Source organism: Palaemon carinicauda, chromosome 35 (assembly GCF_036898095.1).
Source record: "Palaemon carinicauda isolate YSFRI2023 chromosome 35, ASM3689809v2, whole genome shotgun sequence".
NCBI lineage: Eukaryota > Metazoa > Arthropoda > Malacostraca > Decapoda > Palaemonidae > Palaemon > Palaemon carinicauda.
The window spans coordinates 40,749,500-40,773,117 of record NC_090759.1 but is presented as its reverse complement, the minus strand read 5'-3'; the positions used below and the strand labels follow the sequence as shown (position 1 = coordinate 40,773,117).

Here is a 23,618-nt window from a genome sequence, read left to right as displayed (position 1 = left end):
GCCACAAACTCTGGGACAAAGGTTAAAGAGGCCTTTCTCCAGCCTTCGGAATGAGATACAACATGGGAAATATCGTGAGGTTCGCCTACTCCCTACACCCATGCTAATGCCAAGAAAAAAAGTCTCTAGAGCGAAGTCCTTAAATGATGTTTGTCATAGTGGTTAATATGGTTCCATTCTAAGAGACCTAAGGATACTCGTCACATTCCACACTGGTGGTCTGGGGCCTTGGTGGGCAGAAGAGTTGGCTCCAGGCTCAGAAATAGCCTTTCACTGCTGCAACTGAAAGGAGCTTTTTATGGTGAAGGTAGAAAAGAAAATTGGCAATTAATTGCAGAGAGGCTCTGTCCAGAAAATTACCATTTCTACAGCACCAATCTAAGAAGATAGCCCAATTTGCCCGAAAAACCATTGCAGAGGATTTCCGGAGATATCCGGAAATATTGTTCGAAGTGCCTTGCAAAAAGCTTCTCTCTCTGAGGAGATATTGGATATTCTCCATTCGTGAAGAGACAGCAATGCCACTGACCTGTGGAATCTCTGCATGTGGGGCTAGCAAAACAGATTGGGCCATCGGGGAAGTTCCCTTGGAAATTCTGTTAGATCAGCATTCTGTTAATTACCCATCAAACCAGACAAAAGTAAAAAAGCACAAGCGTCAAAGGCCATCCCACCATTGTTGGAAGGCATTCACTATAGCTGCTGCTGGCCTGGGATTGGTGAACAGTAAACCAGAAACTTGTGGTTGAGCTTGGTGGCACACAGGTCTATCAATGGGCAACTCCAAAAAATAAGCCTGACCACTCCAATCCTACCACTTTACGCTGGTGACTCAGCTTGTTGGCAATTACACTCCTCTTGCCTGGAATGAAACTGCAGACAGCTCCAACCAGTTGTTCTGAGGTGAGGAGTGAGCCCAATTTACCAATTCACAAAGGAGTTGTGACACACTACCTCCTTGCTTGTTGACATAGGCCACTAGGGTGATGCTACACATCAACACCATCGAGTAACCTATCATCTGTTCAAGTTTAAAAACTAGGGCCACATGATTAACATTGCCAAAGGCAACACTAAAATCAAGGCCAATCAGCCAAACCTCCTAACCATAGTCACGGGATTTCTGTATAGAATTGGAAATTGTGAGGACATTACATACTACAGGGCCTTTACAAAAACCAAACAGAAAACTAGGGACCATATGATTACTTTCAGCATACCTGTTTAGATGTTTTGCCTAAAGATGTTAAAAAAATTTAAATAATATGGGAGTTATGAAAACTGGAGAGTAGTGCATGGTTAGAACTATCAAAAAACACATTAAGGAGGCTGGCCAACTAATGCCAGTTTTTAAGGACAGGACTTTGACATTCAAACCACTTAACAAAGTGACTTAGGACATCTCCAAACTGCATAGATTTTTTGCCTCAGACTTTCAGTTTTGAGAAGATTTATCCTGAAAATGAGTGTTTTTCAAATTCTACCTCCTCTCTTGATACTTAATATTAAGACTGGGATTACTACCCTCTATAGACCTGATGTAGACCTAAAATCAAATAGAGATTTTTTCCTAAAAGATATTTTTTTTGGCTAGAAATGAAATTTTTTCATCATAGTAAAAAAAATAAAGTATAAATCAGGGAAAAAAGGAAAAAAAATATGAAACAAAAATGGAAAGAAGTACTCAATTTGACTGCCTTCTAATGTCTTTCTAAGTTATATACCACATTTCAATGCTATATCTTCAAAACTAAGGGAGAAAATAGAATTTGAAGGTCAATAAATATAGTTTTGACATATGCACATTCAAAGTTTTCTTTGTATTCTAACAAAGATAATAAATCATGATTATTATGAATTTTATGTTCCTTTTTGGATATTAATAAACCAAAACAATGTTATGAATCATAAATGAAGATCCCTTTCCTCAAAATCTTGCTTCTTTAGGCTCCTGGTTGCTCCTTCATCCACAACACTCTCTCTCTTTCATTAACTCTTCTAATACTGCCGATATTACCCACTTCTGAACTCTTATTAGAACCAATTTTCTTCCACCTTCTGTTAGCATGATGCTGAAATTGTCTTTTCCTCTTTGGCATGATGAAACTCTTACAGAAACCAAGAAAAACATACGTAAAAGCAAGCGAATGTCAGAGGTCAAACTCATATGTGAACTCTCTTTGAGGTTTGTGATAGCACTGAAGGCACTGATAGCACTGGAATCTATACAGATGGCATTGCTCACAATTTTTTTTATATTAAAGCGTAATAATTATCAAAATTTACAACAGAAAAAATAATGTATTTTCTTGTAGGGATCAATATTTTTGGCTTATTGCATTACTTTTACTAATTACCCTGTAACTAAGAAAGAAAGAGTAATTTTGACAAAATATTTTGTATACCCATTCTCCACTGCCATACGAAGCTCGTTGAATCTTTTCAGGATTTAGCAATTTTCGTCGTATACCCCCATATATTGGCATACCGGCCGAGACCTTTAACCTTTTACTGATCCTCTAAGTGCGAAAAGAACAAGTTCCAATTATACCAGTTTAAATCTCAGGAAATGTGCTTAGTTAAGTTGATTTGGTATGATGGATATTAATTGTGTTAAAAGTGTGGTTGATATTACAACTTTATAGGGTGCTGGTTCCATTTCTTGACAGTGCCAAGCTGATATATTTCTTTAAAAGCCTTTAATTTGGGATTTAAAAATGGCAAGCGTAGGGCCATTGCACATACAAGTTAACCCAGTTGAACATACAGCTTTCCTCAAATAGCATTTATTATAGTTTAAAATGTCAATACGGGTTTCAGTGATTTATAGGTATTTACTGAATTATCATTTTATACATTGAGTGATAATAAATTAGATTGAATAGCTATTTAGGATCCAATAAATAGCCTTTGCACTGTGATTACAAATGTGAGTAAAAAAGAAATAATATTAAATAAATGCATTATGATATACTGTATGAGTGCCTGAAATATATCTTCAAGAAATTTAATGTATTTTCATTATCCTCATTATCTTATTTAACAGATTTTCATATAGGAAAAATCTATTCTTGGGTGAGATAGCCATGTCGTCCTAATGGAAGTTCCTCAAAGGCAATCCTTCTACTTGGGATATTTCTGCGAGTGATATACCAGAGAATTTTACCTAAGAAGTAACACAGGTTTCTATCCCCTGGAGTGAATATCCTGAGAGATATAGTATATGCAACAGGGACGTGTTTAAAACAAACCACGGCTATCCTTCCTGAATAAAGTTAACCTTGTCTCGAAGGATATGGAATAGGATTGGATACGTGGGTGAGAGAGCCATTACAACTTCCGATCCCAGTGTGCTACTGTAAACACGTTCGCTGGTTTACCATTCCAGTAGAAGCCATCGCATGATGCAAGGCCTCACACTGAAAAGTGGGAGGGGATGAAGAGTAACAGGCGGGTCCATCAGGACGACATGGCTATCTCACCCAAAAATAGATTTTCCTATGTAAAAATCCGTTTTTTGGGCTCGAGCTATGTCCTCCAGATGAAAGTGTACCAGAAGGAATTTTTCTAACCCATTTGAGTCCCAATAGGTATGTCTACACTTCCACATAGCAATTGGAACAATAGTCCCTAACTATTAGCACAAGCGATTTGTTTGTAATTCCCGTAGGAGAAAAGGAATTCAATAGCAATGACCAACTCACTCTGAATAAAATCTTTGTATCCAGTAATCTATCAGACCTAAATCTATAAAAGGAGGGTTAAAAATGGAGGTACACTCCAGTTTTACAGTCCGTGAGAGTCCCTGCATAACGCTTAAGGAGATGGTTTAATCCCACTACCAGCGGCCACCACAAAGTGTTTAATCTCTTCCAATTGACATGCGTAATGTTTGAAGAATACTCTTGAATATTTCCACCCTGTGTAAGCTCTGTAAGCCCGCAACGGACATAAATTAGTCTATCAGACCGAAATCTATAAAAGGAGGGTTGAAAATGGAGGTACACTCCAGTTTTACAGTCCATGAGAGTCCCTGCATAACACTTAAGGAGATGGTTTAATCGCACTACCAGCAGCCACCACAAAGTGTTTAATCTCTTCCAATTGACATAAGTAATGTTTGAAGAATACGCTTGAATATTTCCATTCTGTGTAAGCCCTGTAAGCCTGCAAAGGACATAGATTAGAAAATATTTAAGGAACAGACAACTTTCCTAGAGTCATAACCCAATGGCATACTATCGGGGTCAGCCCTTCTGATTGAATAAGTGAGTTTGGACCTTAGCTGTTTCAAAGAGTTTGGATCTTGGTGTTTCCCCTATAAAAAGTTGTCCACCTTCAAAGGCCAACATCTTGACCAGGTAGGCCTTAAGGCATTCCCCAGGTCACTGAGAAGCATCCTCCTTTAGTGGAACGATGTTCCAGAGCCTCCAGCGACTTGTGGGAAGTTCGTTTTTCACCTAGAATGCAGGATCTGTCTGAAGACTTACCTCAACAAATTCCAAGAATTCGATGAGGCCAAATACAAGAATTTAATTTACTCATGCATCTTATTTAGCTCTCATATTGTAATAAAATGATATTTTAATTATAAAATAAATTTTTGAATATACTTACCCGGTGAATATATAATAGCTGCTACTCAGCGGCTCGACAGAAAACACACTCAAAAAACTCGCGAGCGATCGCTATGAAGGTTGCGGGTGTGCCCACCAGCGCCAACTATCGGCCAGATACCACTCTTGCATGTAAACAAACCCTTCAATTCTTCTCGTCACGCTGCGTCTCTATTGGGGAGGAAGGGAGGGCCTTTAATTTATATATTCACCGGGTAAGTATATTCAAAAATTTATTTTATAATTAAAATATCATTTTTAAATATTTAACTTAGCCGGTGAATATATAATAGCTGATTCACACCCAAGGCGGTGGGTAGAGACCAGAGTTAATTAAGTTTACAGCGTATAAGCTAAGAGTTTTTGACAGTTATCAATATAACAAAACCAAAATATATAGGTACCTGGTAAGGAAGTTGACTTAGACGATTACTCTGCCTTGTAAGTCTGTCTTCCTCACGAAGCCCAGCGATCCTCTTAGGATGCTGAAAGACTCCCAGGAGCTGAAGTATAAAGGGTTGCAACCCATACTAACAGGACCTCATCAAACCCCTAATCTGGGCGCTCTCAAGAAATGACTTTGACCACCCGCCAAATCAACCAGGATGCGAAAGGCTTCTTAGCCTTCCGTACAACCCATAAAACAATATTAAAAACATTTCAAGAGACAGATTAAAAAGGATATTGGAATTAGGGAAGTGTAGTGGTAGAACCCTCACCCACTACTGCACTCGCTGCTACGAATGGACCCAGTGTGTAGCAGTCCTCGTAAAGAGTCTGGACATCTTTCAAGTAAAATGATGAGAACACTGACTTGCTTCTCCAAAAAGTCGCGTCCATGATACTTTGCAGAGATCTATTTTGCTTGAAGGCCACGGAGGTTGCTATAGCTCTAATTTCGTGCGTCTTAACCTTAAGCAAAGATCGGTCTTCCTCACTCAAGTGGGAATGGGCTTCTCGTATTAAAAATCTGATAAAATATGACAAAGCATTCTTTGACATAGGTAAGGATGGTTTCTTAACCGAACACCATAACGCTTCAGATTTACCTCGTAATGGCTTAGTACGAGCTAAATAGAACTTAAGAGCTCTAACAGGACATAACACTCTCTCCAGTTCGTTGCCTACGATCTCTGATAAGCAAGGAATATCAAAAGATTTAGGCCAAGGACGAGAAGGCAGTTCATTCTTGGCCAGGAAACCAAGTTGAAGAGAACAAGTGGCTTTTTCTGTAGAAAAGCCGATGTTCTTGCTGAAGGCATGAAGTTCACTGACTCTTTTAGCCGAGGCCAAGCACCCCAGGAAAAGTGTCTTAAGAGTGAGATCCTTCAGGGAGGCTGAATGTAATGGCTCAAACCTGTCTGACATGAGGAACCTTAGGACCACGTCTAAGTTCCATCCAGGAGTAGCCAAACGACGTTCCTTAGAGGTTTCAAAAGACTTAAGGAGATCTTGTAGATCTTTATCGTTGGAAAGCTCTAAGCCTCTATGCCGGAAGACCGAAGCCAACATGCTCCTGTAGCCCTTGATCGTGGAAGCTGAAAGGGAGCGAACCTTTCTCAGGTGTAAGAGAAAATCAGCGATTTGGGCTACAGAGGTACTGGACGAGGATACAGATACTAACTTGCACCAGTTTCGGAAGACTTCCCACTTCGATTGGTATACTCTAATGGTAGAAGCTCTCCTCGCTCTTGCAATCGCACTGGCTGCCTCCTTCGAAAAGCCTCTAGCTCTAGAGAGTCTTTCGATAGTCTGAAGGCAGTCAGACGAAGAGCGGGGAGGCTTTGGTGTACATTCTTTACGTGGGGCTGACGTAACAGGTCTACTCTTAGAGGAAGACTTCTTGGAAAGTCTACCAGCCATCGAAGTACCTCGGTGAACCATTCTCTCGCGGGCCAGAGGGGAGCAACTAACGTCAACCTTGTCCCTTCGTGAGAGGCGAACTTCTGCAGTACCTTGTTGACAATCTTGAATGGTGGGAATGCATATAGGTCTAGATGAGACCAATCTAGAAGAAATGCGTCTATATGTATTGCTGCTGGGTCTGGGACTGGAGAGCAATAGATTGGAAGTCTCTTGGTCATCGAGGTTGCAAAGAGGTCTATGGTGGGTTGACCCCAAGTCGCCCAAAGCCTCTTGCACACGTCCTTGTGGAGGGTCCATTCCGTAGGAATTACCTGACCCCTCCGACTGAGGCAATCTGCTAAGACATTCAAGTCGCCCTGGATAAACCTCGTTAACAGGGAGATGCCTCGATCTCTTGACCAAATGAGCAGGTCCCTTGCGATCTCGTACAGCGTCAGGGAGTGGGTGCCTCCTTGCTTGGAAATGTATGCCAAGGCTGTGGTATTGTCCGAGTTGATCTCCACCACCTTGTTTCGAAGGAGACTCTCGAAGTTCATCAAGGCCAGGTGGACTGCCAAAAGCTCCTTGCTGTTGATGTGCAAGCTCCTCTGACTTGAGGTCCACAGACCTGAGCATTCCCGACCGTCCAGGGTCGCACCCCAACCCAAATCCGATGCGTCTGAGAATAGAACGTGGTTTGGTTTCTGAACTGCTAGGGGAAGTCCCTCTCTTAGACTGATATTGTCGTTCCACCAATTCAGGCATGCCTTTACTGTTTCGGAGATCGGGATTGAGACCGCCTCTAACGTCTTGTCCTTTTTCCAGTGAAAAGCTAGATGGAACTGGAGAGGTCGAAGGTGTAGCCTTCCTAGCGAGACAAACTGCTCCAGGGATGATAGAGTTCCTACTAGACTCATCCAATTCCTGACTGAGCAGCGTTCTCTCTTCAACATCAGTTGGATTATGAGCAGGGCTTGCTCTATTCGGGGGGCAGACGGAAAAGCCCGAAAAACTGGACTGCGAATCTCCATCCCTAAATACAGTATAGTTTGGGATGGAATCAGCTGGGACTTTTCCATGTTGACCAAAAGTCCCAATTCCTTGGTCAGATCCAATGTCCAATGAAGATCCTGCAGACAGCGATGACTGGACGAGGCTCTGAGAAGCCAGTCGTCCAAGTAAAGGGAGGCTCGGATTCCCGATAAATGGAGGAATTTTGCAACATTCCTCATAAGCCTCGTAAACACGAGAGGAGCAGGACTTAGGCCAAAGCACAGGGCCCGAAACTGGTACACCACATTGTCGAAAACAAACCTCAGAAAAGGTTGGGAATCTGAGTGAATGGGGATGTGGAAGTATGCGTCTCTTAGGTCGAGAGAGACCATCCAGTCTCCCTTTCTGACCGCTGCTAAGACTGATTTCGTGGTCTCCACGGTGAATTTTGTCTTCGTGACAAAGACGTTTAGAGCACTGACGTCTAGCACCGGTCTCCAACCTCCTGTCTTCTTCGGTACTAGGAAGAGGCGGTTGTAAAACCCCGGTGATTGAAGGTCCGAGACTTTCACCACCGCTCCCTTCTCTAGCAAAAGAGACACTTCTAGTTTCAGGGCTTGTCTCTTTGATACCTCTCGGTAAATGGGAGAGAGGTCGATGGGGGAAGTCGCTAGAGGAGGTTTGTGTACAAATGGAATTTTGTATCCCTCTCTGAGCAACCTCACAGATTGTTGGTCTGCGCCCCTCTTCTCCCAGGCTTGCCAGAAGTTCTAGAGTCTGGCACCTACTGCTGTCTGAGGCTGCGGGCAGTCAGACTCTGCCACGTGAGGACTTGGCTCCTCTCTTCTTTCCTCTCTTTCCCTCGGCACGAGTACTTCCCCTGCTGGGAGCTCTGCCACGAAAGGGCGGAATAAACCTGGACGCCGAGGTGTCTATCCTTGTCCTTGCAGAAAAGGATGTCGAAGGAGTCCCTTTGCGAGCAGAGGACGCAACCAAGTCATGGGTGTCCTTCTGCACGAGTGACAAAGCTATGTCCTTAACCAAATGTTCAGGGAACAAAAACTTCGATAAGGGAGCAAAGAGCAGTTCAGATCTTTGACAGGGAGTAACTCCTGCCGACAGATAAGAGCAAAGGGACTCTCGCTTCTTAAGGACTCCTGAAGTGAAAGAGGAGGAGAGCTCATTGGATCCATCGCGGATGGCTTTATCCATGCAGGACATAATAAGTACGGAGACATCTCTATCAGCCGATGAGATTTTCCTACTTAAGGCTCCCAAACACCAGTCAAGGAAGTTGAAAACTTCAAAGGCTCTATAAATGCCTTTCAGCAGATGGTCAAGGTCCGAGGAGGACCAACTAATCTTCGAGCGTCTCATGGCTAGGCGGCGGGGAGAGTCTACAAGGCTTGAGAAGTCGCCCTGGGCAGAGGCAGGGACTCCCAAGCCGAGAACTTCTCCCGTGGCATACCAGACGCTCGATCTAGACGAGAGTTTAGATGGAGGGAAGGCAAAGGCCGTCTTCCCCAAACTCCTCTTGGTTTCCAACCAATCGCCTAAAAGCCGTAAAGCTCTCTTGGATGAGCGAGAGAGCACAAGTTTTGTAAAGGCTGGCATGTCAGCAGGTACGCCTAAAACAAACTCAGACGGCGGCGAACGAGGAGCAACAGAGACGAAGTGATCGGGAAACAACTCCTTAAAAATTAACATGACTTTCTTAAAGTCCATTGATGGCGGAACTGTTCTGGGTTCATCTATATCTGAAGGATGATCCTCAGGCTGAGGGTCAGCAACGTCCTCATCTGAAGGTTCCTCATCTGACAACTGCTGAGAAACAAGCAAAGGGGTTGGCAATGCTTGACACGCAGCGTCCACACGCACTGGTGCATTAGTAGCGGACCAGGACGCAACGTCATGTAACTGCTTGACAGTCTGTGAACTGTCAACAACAACAGGTGCGTGAGGACGCACAGCGTCCACTCGAGACTGCTTTGACCGCCTAGTCTGAGCAGTCAAAACAACTCTAGACTGCGGAGGTTGACGCTCAGCGTCAAAACAAGTCAACTCCGATGGTTGGCGAACGTCCTGAACGTCAACAGGAGCATCAGCAAGTGGCCTAACGTCCAAATGCGGCTGAAAATCCACACGAGACCGCATCGAGTGTGGTTCTAAACAACCTGACTGACGTGACTTGGCTACGCCAACGTCAACAGGACGCACAAAGGAACGTTTGGGTGGCTGAAGGCCAGGATCTCGATGAGATAAACGGCTAGGCTCAAAGGACTTATCGGCAGAATAGTCTTCCATAAGGGAGGCCAGCTTAGACTGCATGTCCTGCAGTATAACCCATTTAGGGTCCACGGGAATGGGTGCGGTAAACGACGGGGTTAACGTCTGAGACGGCACAACCTTGCCTTGCTTAGGCGGCGAGCAGTCATCCGATGACTGCAACGGGTCCGAACTGTCCCAATGACTACATCCAGGACGCTGGACCTGTCCTGAAGGGACCGACTTCCGTTTAAGAGGCCTAGAAACCTTGCTCCACTGTTTCTTGCGCGAAAAGCCTTCGGAAGACGAGGAGAAAATGGGCTCTCTCGTCTTATGGTAGGGGCGATCTTGGTGAGATACGCCTGATACCATAGAGGGAACGTCTGTTCGCTGATCAAGGCCTCTCGAACCCATAAGTCGTACGACATTACTTCTCCCCTGGGCTTGGGAGCTTGCAAGAGGTCCCGGACTAGGTGAACGACAGGCACGAACAGACGAACCCTCGGTCGCAACACTGTTCACAACACTTTGCGCACTAATCACTTTCCCACTTTCCGCTGTGGCACTCTGACACTTAAGCTCCTTCACGTCAGCCATGAGTTGATTACAATCAGTTGCTAACGCTTCAACTCTTTCCCCCAAGGCATGAATAGCACGTAACATGTCTTGCATAGATGGTTCCTGAGTGCTAGAAGGGGGGTTAGGAACAACCACTACAGGGGAAGGATTAGGTTCAGGGGCATGTGGAGAGGAAAAATCTACAGACCTAGATGAACTCCTCCTTACCCTATCTCTCTCTAGCCTACGTGCATACTTATCGTATTCGAGCCAATCGAATTCCGAAAGGCCCACGCATTCCTCACACCGATCTCCCAATTGACAGGTTTTACCCCGACAATTGGAACACACAGTATGTGGGTCGAGAGATGCCTTTGGAAGACGCCTATTACAGTCCCTAGCATTACACTTACGAAATCTAGGTACTTGTGAAGGGTCAGCCATTTTGAATTAGTCAAAGAAATTCCAAAAAACAATCCAAGTCATCAACAATTAATCTGATTCAATAAAGAGTTCAAGAGTTTATGTTGAGGAAAAACACCTGCACTGCGAAAGCTCAAAATGAAGTACTTCACCAAATATGTTGAGAAAACTCCAGGTTCTACAGCGAGTATTGATACGTCTTGTCGTCAAGGTCGACAGAGAAGAATTGAAGGGTTTTTTACATGCAAGAGTGGTATCTGGCCGATAGTTGGCGCTGGTGGGCACACCCGCAACCTTCATAGCGATCGCTCGCGAGTTTTTTTAGTGTGTTTTCTGTCGAGCCGCTGAGTAGCAGCTATTATATATTCACCGGCTAAGTTAAATATTTAAAAATACTGTTTGAGAGTTTTAATTCCCTCTATAACATGTGAATATGTATGAACAATGAATATACTATTGTTCCTTATTGATACAAACTCATCTAGACTAAGTTAATTTGTTCCAACACATTGTACTTACCTTATCTTCTATCTGGCTCCGGGACTTCTGATGCTGGATGAGTTCCTTTATCAAGTAACTTCAAGACTTTCCTTACGTCCAATAGGACTCTTCCCTGCCGGGGGGGGGGGGGGGAGTAAGCGGTAACATAGCTCATGTTTATCTGAAGTGACATATACCGGTAATGTCACATGGTCTCTGTGGTCATTAGACCAAAGGAATATTGTCTAGAAGTCGAAGGCACTACAAAAGGGAAAAATCCATGATACATTAATTCTCTGGTACACTTCCATCAGGACGACATGGCCTGAGCCCAAAAAACGGATTTTGAGTGAAGCGAAAAATCTATTTTTGGGTGAGATAGCCATGTCGTCCTGATGGACCCGCCCTTTTCTCTATTTCAGGCCTTGACAGGCCCCCTCCCAATCTTATTGTATCATGGAGGCTGGCCTAGACGCTGGAAGGAATGGAGATGGCGCGTGGTCGTGACGTCAGCCAAGATGGCGGCTAACATGGCGTCGTTCATGACGTCATCTGAGTACCGTAACAGTAACGGAGGAGGAGAACTTTGTATCGGCTCCTCCCACAACTTGCCACCAACTTCCCCTTCGAAGCGTAAACGCTATGTGGGGTGCAGATAGCTATGTCGTGTCAAGCATACGTCCCCTGTTATTATACGATATCCTAAAGGGAAACCTTATGGGTACTCGAGCCAGAAGTTAGAATTCTGTGAAACCTTTAGTTTAATTCTCTGGGAATATCTATTGTAGTCATATATACCCTCAGAAAGCTACTGAAGGAACCTTCCATCAGGACGACATGGCTATCTCACCCCAAAATAGATTTTTCGCTTCGCTCAAAATCCGTTTATTACCCTGAACGCAAAATATCCATTGATGAAAATATTATTGGCATTAGAGGTAAGACCCCTCATTTGCGACAGTATATGCTAAACAAGCATCATGCTAGGTTTGGGATAAAGGTTTGGTGTTTATGCGAGGCAAGAACTGGCTATACTTATGCTTTCGAAGTATATAGGGGAACAGCTGGTATGCAAGTAAGTGATAATGGAGCCACATATGACCTTGTTATGAGGCTTCTTGAGAAAGCAGGGTTATTTCATCATGGTCATCACCTAGGTCTTGATAATTACTTTTCTTCACCTAAGCTATTTCAAGATCTTTGGCAAAATGGAACAACAGCAACTGGAACAGTTTGCACTAACCGTAAAGGATTGCCTATGGATGCTGTAAAGAAAAAAATGAAAAACAAAGAGGTTTCAGAGCGTAGAAAGGGTCCTTTATTATGTGTGACTTACAGGGATGGCAAGAAAACACTTGTTCTTTTATCTACTTCCTCTAAAGCAGGCTATAAAACTGTAAACAGAACAGGCAAACCTGACAAAATTGTTCCACATATTGCTGATGACTACAATCATGTCATGGGTGGTGTAGACATGAAAGACACCAAGTTGTACTCGGACCTATCTGAACGTAAGACACTAAAATGGAATAAGGGATGCTTTTCACTGATTGGGACTGTTGTCCTCAACAGCTATATACTGTATGCATCTAATACATCAAGAAGCCCTCCCTTAGATAGATATAAGTTCATGGTCTCCTTAGTTGAGTCAATTGTTCAGAACTATGAGCCGGTAAAACTCGTCAGGAAAAGACGCACTCTTGAACAGATACATGCAGCTTCACTCTCACCAGATCCAATAAGGAGTCCCTCCTATGTAGCATTATCTTCAGATGGTCATAAAATTGTAAAACTCCCAGTGGGGAAGAAAAGGAACTGTATAGCAGGTCACCCTAAAAGGGTCCGCTCAGGCTATTTTTGTCCAAAATGTGATGGGGGAATTTGCCCTGAGTGCTTCACAGTTTTCCAAAATAAATTGAATCACTAGGCATCAACTGGAAGGGTTTTACTTACCTTATCATTTGATACCTGTAATACTACTAAAAAATAGCTATAAAGCCATTTCATAGTCATTCAAAGTTAGTTTTGAAAAAAAAAAAACTTCTAAATCTATTTCAGTTTCAGCCTTTAATGTCATCATATTGTTTGATTTAGGATAGTTTCTGATAATGTATCAGAAAATTCAAAGAAATAGCTTTCTATTAATATGTAACTTCATATACTTTAGAGCAGTTCTACTTTTCTGGAATTAAGATCAAACCAAAATATCGAGAATTGGTGATGGCGGCAGTATTTTATGTACGTATTTACATTAGGCTGAAATTTATAAGTCCGGAGTATAAGGGTTTACAAGATCACGAAGGCATGCGCTAGACTTAGACCTGCAGCCCCTCCGAAGCCTATTTCATGGTCTCAGGACAAGGTTCTATAATATGCTTCAACCTTGAACAATGAAGATTGTTCTCTTAAGGATCTAACCCAAAAAGTTATTTTCCTGTTCGCTATAGCCTCAGGGGCTAGAGTTAGTGAAATAGTAGCCCTATCAAGAAACGAGGGCCATATTCAGTTTACAGAAGCGGGAGAACTGAATCTCTTTCCTGAACATACCTTTCTCGCTAAGAATGAGCAACCCACCAAGAGATGGGGTCCCTGGAGAATCTGCCCTCTGAAGGAAGAAGTCTCTCTGTGTCAAGTAGAATGTCTAAAGGTCTATCTTCAAAGAACTTCAGACTTCAGGGGAGGACAGCTCTTCAAAGGAGAAACCTCAGGATCGAACCTATCCCTAAAACAACTAAGGGCGAAGCTCACCTACTTCATTCGCAGAGCAGATCCTGACAGTACACCCGCAGGTCATGATCCAAGAAAAATTCCTTCATCACTGAACTTTTTTCAGTATATGGACTTCGAGCGTCTTCGCTCACATACTGAATGGAAGTCATCCAGAGTGTTTCATAAACATTATGCGAAGCAAGTGCACGAACTTAAGCATTACGTGGTGGCAGCAGGTAGTGTAGTAAAACCTGTCGTCTAGTGCTGCGATGAACAGTGAATTGATTGGGACTATCAATTAGGGTGAAAAGGTGTTGAAACCTTCCATGTAATATCTTTTATGTGGGTGTCACCATGGTGACACTAGGACTGTTCAAATTTTTAGGTGCAGAATTATACAGATGATACTTGTGCCATGTGTACATTGTACACAGTGTTGATAGTATCCAACATTTACAGAAAATTATATAGATAAATTTTTCGAATTTTCAATTTAATAGTGGCATTAATCCTTTTCTTCCCTTTCAGGTAGAAAAACTTTATCTGTACATGTTGTATGTATAATTCTCTTTTACATTTTACACTTGTTATCCCATTTATTCATTTAGCCTAAATAAATGAATAAGAGAGTGTTATTGCGTCTTATTTCGCCCTGCAAATAGCACAATAAAATGTAGCCAGAGTTTCTTTACTTATTTCCCTAATTAAACCTTACATTTTTGGGCTCAGGCCATGTTGTCCTGATGGAAGGTTCCTATTGGTAGCTTTCTAAGGGATATTTGGTGACAGTGATATTCCAAGAGAATTAAACTTTAGGTCTCCAGAATTCTAACTCATGGCGCAAATATCCTTAAAATTTCTCTTAAGGATCCTAATAAAGGGATTTTGACGAAGGAAAAATCTATTTCTGGGGAGAGACCTGTGACGCCCGGTGAAAAAGTTCTTCTTTGTACTTTTTCTGATATAAATCTTCCAAATATACCAGAGAAAATTAAAAGCATGGAATGCAGAGGTTACAACCCTCGCGCAAGCACCTTGTTGGTGTCGTATATCTAAAAAGGGCGTTTGTAAAACACTATTCACAGGCTGTCTTCCATTTAGATAATCCCTTCATCAAAGGGGGAGGGCCGTGACAGGCCCTAGAGAATACAGTTGGGTTACCCTACCGACACCTACCACTCGCGCTCACCAGGTCATCCTTCTGATTTTGGACTTGATACGACACATAGCAATCTTCACCCGGAATAGCGTTTTCGTTTCAAGGGGGAAGAGTGGAAAAAACAGAAGGGGAGCTATTATCAAGGTTACACTCTCCTCCCATATTATTACGAGTATCCAAGATGGCGCTTATTCCTATTTTTGTAGCGAATTCGCACGGCGGTTTTCCCTATTGCTCTAACGTTTGTTCGATTGATTGAGGTTTTATCATGTAATCGCCAGCTTCTTCTGCCTCTGGAAAGTTGAGTATTTATTCTTTACAGTGTATAATGTTTAGCTCATGCTTCACAGAGAAATTAGAGTAATTTTAAGTGTTCGGAGCTTAGCCGATCACTGGAGGCGCCATGCGCATTGTCGTTCATGACGCATGTGTTATTTAGTTAGCAGAATGACACTCCTGGTAGTAATAGCATGAATAAATTATGAAAGCAATTTAAACACAATTATACTAGGAAAGTTATATATTATGTCGATCGTATACATTAGAGTTTCGGCCATTTAGGTGACCGAATCTCGCCCCGCGCTAGGCTACCTAGCCTACGCGCTTCAGTTTTCTTTCCTACATGATATAGAACGACATTCCTAGTTGTAATAGCATTAATAAATTATGAAAGCTATTCAGGCACAATTATACTAGTAAAGATATATATAATTATGCATATATTTCCACTTCCTTATGTCGATCGTATACGTTAAGAGTTTCGGCGATTTAGGTAATCGAAATCTCGCCTCGCGCAAGGCTACCTAGCCTATGCGCTTCAGTATATGTACTTTCATACATGTTCCCAGTTTACCCTCGTGTATCGTTTTATCAATTCATTGGGAGATAGATATCTCCTAGAATTATTATATAACTCGATACTCGTCTCCAGAGGAGATTTAAAGGTAATCCCTCCTTCCCTCTGAGTGCCGCCATAGGCGACAACCCTATCTTGGTCTTGCCATAGAGTAGACACTCTGGCTTGACTAGGCTAGTGTTTTCTGTCTCTTACCCTTGCCGGCGGATAGCCCGGCTTTGGTTTTCGACAGAACCTCAGTGTATTCAGTCTTTTTGCCAGCAGCCGAGCAGCAGGGTGAGTAGTCACTCCCCTGCCGGTTTACAGCTACCGGCGTAGGAGGCTATGCCTCCTTAGGCCGCACTTGAAGTGGCTGTATGATGCCACCACCACCTCCCTGCGGTCAAGAAGACTAGTCCTGTTTTGGCAGACCTTAGTCTGAAGAATAGATATTCTTCTGCCGCCTAGGATGTCGCCGATACTGAAACAAAGTTTCTTCCCTGTTTGGAAGTGGTGGCAATCCTGCTGCCTCCTCCTAACACTGTTTCGGCAGACCCTAGGCTGAAGAATAGATATTCTTCTGCCTCCTATGATGGTGCCGATACTGAAACAGAGTTTCACCCTTGTGTGGTAGTTGCGGCAACTTTGCCGCCTTCTTCCACACTTAATACAGGACCCTTTCCCTGCCCCTCTCTGTCCTTTACCGAAGGCCTAGCCGTCGCAACCCTGTGGCCGTCATCCTACAATCTCACCGCTTCCCGGGTAGGTTGTGGTGCCGACCGGGCTCCTACATAAGCAGCTGTATAGTCATTCAGTCTTTCCCTTATGGACGCAAGGCTCCGGGAAAGGTTGTGCCGGCTGTGACGGCTGCCGGTGGAAGACCCCTTTACTGTCGAGTGTTCTTCAGTCCTCTCTTGGATTGCCATCCATATCCCCGAAGACGGCAGTGACCGGCAATGGGTTTTGTGGTTGGATGGAAGCTTGAATGATACATTCTCTCCTTCCATTTGAACCCTCATTCCGGAGGAAGGCAGTAAGATTAAGTACTTACACCCTTATTTATTGTTAACAAACATTTAATAAAGTAGCCCACGACTCCATGCTTGCTCTCTCTCTGTCAGGTAGTACCGCCAGGATGTTTTTGGCTAGGCTGGTGCCGCCAGGTACTAACCCAGCCTGCGACACACAGGCTGGGCCGGTGCCGCCAGGTACTAACCCAGCCGGCGACATGCCGAATGGGCCAGTGCCGCCAGGTACTAACTGGATCGTGCCGCCAGGTACCAACTGGATCGTGCCGCCAGGTGCTAGCCTAGCCGGCAACATGCAGGCTAAACTACAGTACAGTGAACCCTTGCTACTTCGCGGTTCGACAATCGCGGATTCACCACTTCACGGGGTTTTCCCATAACCCATATATATATACATATCGCGGATTTTCCGGAAAATTCGAAAATACCGCGAAATCTGAAGACAACCAAATACGATATTTTGTTACCTGTAATTCCATTAATACTGTAATTAGTAATATCTGTTCTTACTGATTGTTCATTGCATTACATATGATATATAATTCAGCACAGAAAGAAATAAAACACGAAAAGAGAATGTGATCATACGATAATTCAGTACTGTATACAGTACGTAGTAAAATTAAATCGAACATGAAACGCAAATCAGATGCAGTCATACCATATTAGAATGGTGTACTGTAATGGATGTGCTTCTTTTCCATGAATCTTTTGTATGTATACGTACGTAGTACTGCATCCAATAATATTCTTTGTTGCAAAAATCACATTTCGAATAAGCGTACGAGAGAGAGAGAGAGAGAGAGAGAGAGAGAGGCGTAAAATAGCGTACGTAAAGCTGTATTATTATTATTGTTATTATTATTGTTATTGTTGTTGTTGTTAATAAAATTATTATTGTTATTATTATTATCATTATTATTATTATTATTACTGTACAGTATTATTATCATTATTTATTATTATTACGGTATTTACTTAATCTACATACGTTCGGTATGCGCGGGGCATCTTCTATGAGTAGGTAACCTACGCATCATAGTACTGTAAGACGGGTTGTGATTGGTTCAAGCGCTGATAGATGACGAATCAGAACTCAAGTTTTGTTATCTAGCCTGTGATTGGTGTTTTGCCCGCATCTCCTACCCGCAGCATCTAAGTTCTCGCGGGGCTGGATCGTCCACTCTCTGTTACCGCGTATCGCTGAGTAAACGTTCTTAAGTGTGTGAATCTGTGCTGTGTGCGACTTTTTTAAGTTGAACTTTTTGTTACTGTAAATCCTACTGTAATGGCTCCCAAGCGTTCTGCTTCTCTTAAGGCTGGTAGTGAGCCTAAACGCCACCGAAGGATGATGACGATAGCTGAGAAGGTTACGCTTCTCGACATGTTAAAAGATGGTAGAAGTTACGCGGCAGCCGGCCGCCATTTTGGCATCAACGAATCTACTGTTCGCTATATCAAGAAGGACGAGGCGAACATTAGAAAGACGGCTGCAATCACCTTTAGCAGATCAGCGAAGCGAGTCGTTACAACGCGTAATAAAACGATCGTACGCATGGAAGGTGCTTTAGCTGTGTGGATTGCCGACTGCCGGAAGAAGAACATAGCGTTGGATACGAACACCATCCAAACAAAGGCTTTGAGCTTATATGAGAATTTTGCTGCAAAGGAACCTAAAGACGACGACGGCAACCATGCTGAAGATGATGATGATGCAGATGATCCTCAATCAGGGACATCCACTGATTCCCAGCCTCAGAAACGTTTTTCCGCCAGCAAAGGATGGTTCGCGAAGTTTCAGAAACGCTTCGCCCTGAAAAGCATTTCCCTGCATGGGGAGTCTGCTTCCGCTGACACTGCCGCTGCTGAAACTTACGTGAACCAGACGTTCAAGAATATTATCGCCGAATATTAGATCGAAAAAAGAAGCAGCGGCAACAACTTCCGATCACAATGTTCTTCCAGCCTCGCAAAAAAGATCCAGTTCCTCCTGCTAGTACGCCTTCGGAAGAAATTGAAGAAGTTTCCCAGGAAGAAGTTGAAGAGGTGTCCCAGGAAAAGACACCTCCGTCTGAAGAGACGTAAAATACTACCTGGCTGCACAGTAGAACACATCATCAGCTTCATCATCATCATTTCTACTGTGCAGCAAATTCATCGCCATCACCATTCAAGTTTTTCTTCAACTTCTTTCGTGGTGAGTACAGTAACAATCTTTATTTTTTACTTTAATATTCTTACTGTACATTCTAAAACTGTATTTGTGCCTGTTTTATAGTTTAGTACTGTACGTACTGTATGCATTAAGTTAAAGGGAAGGTTTTAAAAGTCTACATGTTGTAACCTATCATATTTTTTTTGTTTAAAATTTACATTTATGTACGTAAAACAATCTCTCTCTCTCTCTCTCTCTCTCTCTCTCTATCTCTCTCTCTCTCTCTCTCTCTCTCTCTCTCTCTCTCTCTCGTAAATTGTTTTCCTGCTTTGCTACGTACAATACTGTATAAATCATATTTGTAAGGTAACATATTTTGTAAATGCTTTTACTGTAAATACTGTATGTACTGTATCATTATTTATCACTATCATCATGCGCGTTAAATGCCTTGTTTGTTCTGAGCGTGGTTGTTTACTGAGCGTACACGCCGTCGTTTCAGGCGGCGTCATAAAGAAAAACATTTCATTTGGAAGTCCTAAGAAAAATACGTAAACTAAAACATTGGTAATAAAAAAATCAACATACAGTACTGTATAATCAATATAATCGATGCAAAAACTAACCTATACATATATGTGTACACTAAATGAGTTTGTTTCTTCATTATGATCAGAGATGAACGTAAACAAAACATTGGTTGCCATTTTTTATCGTGCTTTTTAGGTGTTTAGGAAACGCATGATATAAAATCGCCTTTAATATTTGTGCCTGTTTTAGTTTAGGGTGCTGTAGTACATGCATTAAGTGTTCTGTACATTAAAGGGTGGTTTGTTAACAGTAATACGTACAAGGGAAGGTTTTAAAAGTCCGAATATACATGTTAAATAAATAGGTAAATATGATGTCACTACTTCGCGGATTTTCACCTATCGCGCCCGCGTCTGGAACCTATCTACCGCGATAAACGAGGGTTCACTGTATATGATTATACAGTAGCCAGTATATTTGCAGTATAGATTATACTGCAGACAGAAAACTATAGTAAAGTGGAACCTCTACATACGAATGTCCTAGCATACGAATTTTCCAACATCCGAAGTAAAATTCGACCAAATTTCTGTCTCGACACCCAAAGTGTTGCTCCAACATACGAAGTGAATAATATGCATACGCGTGGAATTTTCTCGAAAGCGTCAACCGTGGTTTGTTGTTGATGCCGCTAGACGGCAGCACATCGGAGGGACGCCAATCGAGCGTCGCCTTGATCAGTCCTCTCATCTCGTGCGCATTGTGTGGTTGCTTTCTATTCGCTGATGGAAGTTCCTTTAGGGTAGCTTCCTAGGGTATATTTGACTACGGTGATATTCCCAGAAAATTTACCTTAAGGTATCCAGAATTCTAACTCCTGGAGCGAATATCCCTAAATAAACTTAACATGGGATATCAAGTAATATCAGAGGATGTATTCTTGACACGCCACATAGCAGTCTTCACCCCGAATAGAATTAACACTTCGAGGGGTCAAAGTGGCAAGAAAAAGAAAAATGAGAATGAAAGGAGAGCCGTTAATAAGGTACCTCTCCTATCCCGCTTTGAGTGTGTACACAATGCCGCCGACGCCATCTTCAATCATTTTTCCATAGCTCAACAACTCGGTGTTTTCCCTGTGTTTTCTCGTGATCTTGGAATACTTTCAACATTATAATGCTTTCTCCAGCCTCTTCTGCCTCTGGAAAGTTGAGTATTATCTTTATTATGTATAAATGTAAGCTCTTGGTGTTTTGAAATAAATCGAAAGCAATATTAACCCTTTTACCCCCAAAGGACGTACTGGTACGTTTCACAAAACCCATCCCTTTACCCCCATGGACGTACCGGTACGTCCTTGCAAAAAAAATGCTTTAAAAAATTTTTTTGTCATTTTTTTTTATAATTTTTTGAAAAAATTCAGGCATTTTCCAAGAGAATGAGACCAACCTGACCTCTCTATGACAAAAATTAAGGCTGTTAGAGCAATTTAAAAAAAATATACTGCAAAATGTGCTGGGAAAAAAATAACCCCCTGGGGGTTAAGGGTTAAAAATTTCCAAAGAGCCTGGGGGTAAAAGGGTTAACATATACAAGAGCTGTTGCCTACCGGAGGCGTCCTGGACGCTGTCGCTCACCATGCATGAGTCATTTAGTTAGCCAGTTCCCGGTCCTTATGCTTTAATAATTCTAGTTATTTAGCTTTACAATAGGAATTCTTTATATGATGCCAGTAGTATTTCAGTTTCGGCGATTGAGGTAACCGATCCTAGCCTACACTAGGCTTCGTAGCCTAGGCGTTTGGCCCTAGTACTTTCATGCATGATATAAAGATTTCAGAGTGTTTTAAAATTTATTGAAGCTATAGGCAGTTTTATACATATAAGATATTGTTGATATTTTCTTCCAAGATTGTATACGAGAGAGTTTTGGTGATTTAGGTAATCGATTCTCTCCGCGCCTAGGCTAGTAGCCTATGGGGCTTTAGTATACTTTCGCACACTTCCCCGGTTGCTCTTTCCTCCTCTGGAGATTAAGTTCAATCCCTTTTCCCTCTGAATTAAGCCTAAGGCTTAACCCTAATGGTTTTATTTGAATAAACATTCAGATATAACTATATTAGGGTGTTTCTGTTCTATTCCTGTATCTAGAGAATCTGGTTTCAAGTGTGGGCAGAACATCAGAGTAATTAGTCTGGGTCTGTTTCTCTCTAGCATAGAGAATGAGATTCCTTTGCTAGGTTAGGAGCAGACATAGGAGGCTTAGCCTCCCTAGACCACATCCGAGGGTTTCTGTATGAGATGATTCCTTCTTCTAGTGATCTAGCAGACTAGTCCAGTGTTGTTGTTCTCAGATTTAAGGATAGAATTCTTCATTTCCTTGTGAATAACAACATCAAACTTTGTTTTAGTATTGAGGGAGGTGGAAAGTATTGCTGACCTCCCTCCCATAGATAATCCCTAGGCTAGGATGAGCTTTCTTGGCAGTGGGATAATCTCATACTAGAGCAGAGTTTGCAGGACCCTCTTCTCCCTTTCCCCCCTATCCTTAGTAATGGTCTAGCTATTACAACTCTTGGCCGTCATTCTACATTTGTACCTAGAGTAGGTTAAGCTGTGGAACTGGCTCAGTCCTTTGCTGGCCGGCAGATGCCTAACTTCTGTAGAGTGTTCCCCAGACATCCCTTGGTCTTACATCCATGTCTGTCAGTAGAGCCCGGCAGGCAATGGATAGAAGGAAGCCTGAATTTTACATTCTCCCCTTCCTTATGTTCACTCTTTCTGGATGGAGGGCTGTAAGGCAGTGCCGTCTTATATCCTTACATCCATTCTGTTTTTCTTTTAGTGTATGTACCCCTAGCCCGGCTGCCGGCTTAAGTGGCCGGCAGCCGGGCGGGTGGAAGTTCTCTGGTTCTTTTTACTGCCGGCCGGCATAGGTAGCCTACCATTGCCGGCCGGCAACAGAAGCACACCATAAGATCTGCCGGCTGCTACGACTAGCGGCCAGCAGCCGGGTGCTAGTGTTTATAGTTGCCGGCCGGCACGGCACACACAACTGAACCAGCGATCTGCTGCCCAGTAGTCTAAAGGTAGTATACCTTGGAACTATATTATACGCCGGCCGGCAGGTTTTTATATTGTATACAGTAGCCAGTATTTTTACAGTATAGTATATACTGCATGGAGAAAACTATAGTATAGAATATATTGTAACACTAAGTTCTTCCAACATACTTGTGTTATCTTGTACAGCCTTTTGTTGAGACCATACAGATGAAGAAAGTGAGTTCTTTCTTTATTAATTATCCAGTATATTAAAATTCTTATAATGGTGTGAGCTACACCTACATTTTCCTCTGGGAAATATCATGAAGGTTATTCTAGAATAAGATTTAACCTTAATTTTATTATCTGGAAGGTTACAGCAATTGGCTGAGCAGGAAATACAAGTACAGTGGTACCTCTACATACGATCTTAATTCGTTCCAGAAACTGCTTCGATGTTAAAACAATCGTATGTTGGAGCAAATATTCCCATAAGAATACACTGTAATTTGTATAATTTGTTCCACACCCCAAAAACCTATATTAACTCCTTAATAAATTACTACATACAATTACACATAACATAACTGCATAATATGAAAGAAGCATGTAAAAAAGAGGATTATAAAGAAATAATAAATAAAAAATTTGTTTTATTGTCACTTTACCTTAGAGACAGGCCAACGCAGGTGTAGGATTTGCTACGCCAGGAGGAGACAGACGATCAGCGAGAAGGTAGACATGGTATTAACATGTTCTTTAAATAAATACTCTCTCTCTCTCTCTCTTGTTCTTCTTCACTGTTAGTGTTAGAGACGTCTATTATTTTTTTCTGAGAGAGAGAGAGAGAGAGAGAGAGAGAGAGAGAGAGAGATTAAACAAAAATGTGTTGTGTACACATGATTTTTAACAGCGTCAACGAGTTGAAAGACGATTAAATGTAACTAAAAAACAATACCAGCGAATCTGAATTCCTT

At 42.4% G+C, this 23,618-nt stretch overlaps 2 protein-coding genes across 2 annotated transcripts in view; one reads left to right on the top strand and one right to left on the bottom strand.

The window, feature by feature from the left end:
- The window catches only part of LOC137627246 (poly(A)-specific ribonuclease PARN-like), a 506,907-nt gene that overhangs the window by 204,812 nt on the left and 278,477 nt on the right, over positions 1-23,618 (bottom strand). The gene's annotated exons all lie outside the window — the stretch shown is intronic.
- Positions 2,067-13,107, top strand: LOC137627575 (piggyBac transposable element-derived protein 4-like). Its single transcript, XM_068358661.1, has 2 exons — positions 2,067-2,185; positions 12,012-13,107. Exons 1-2 carry the CDS (start codon positions 2,067-2,069, stop codon positions 13,105-13,107), a joined length of 1,215 nt encoding a protein of 404 aa, XP_068214762.1.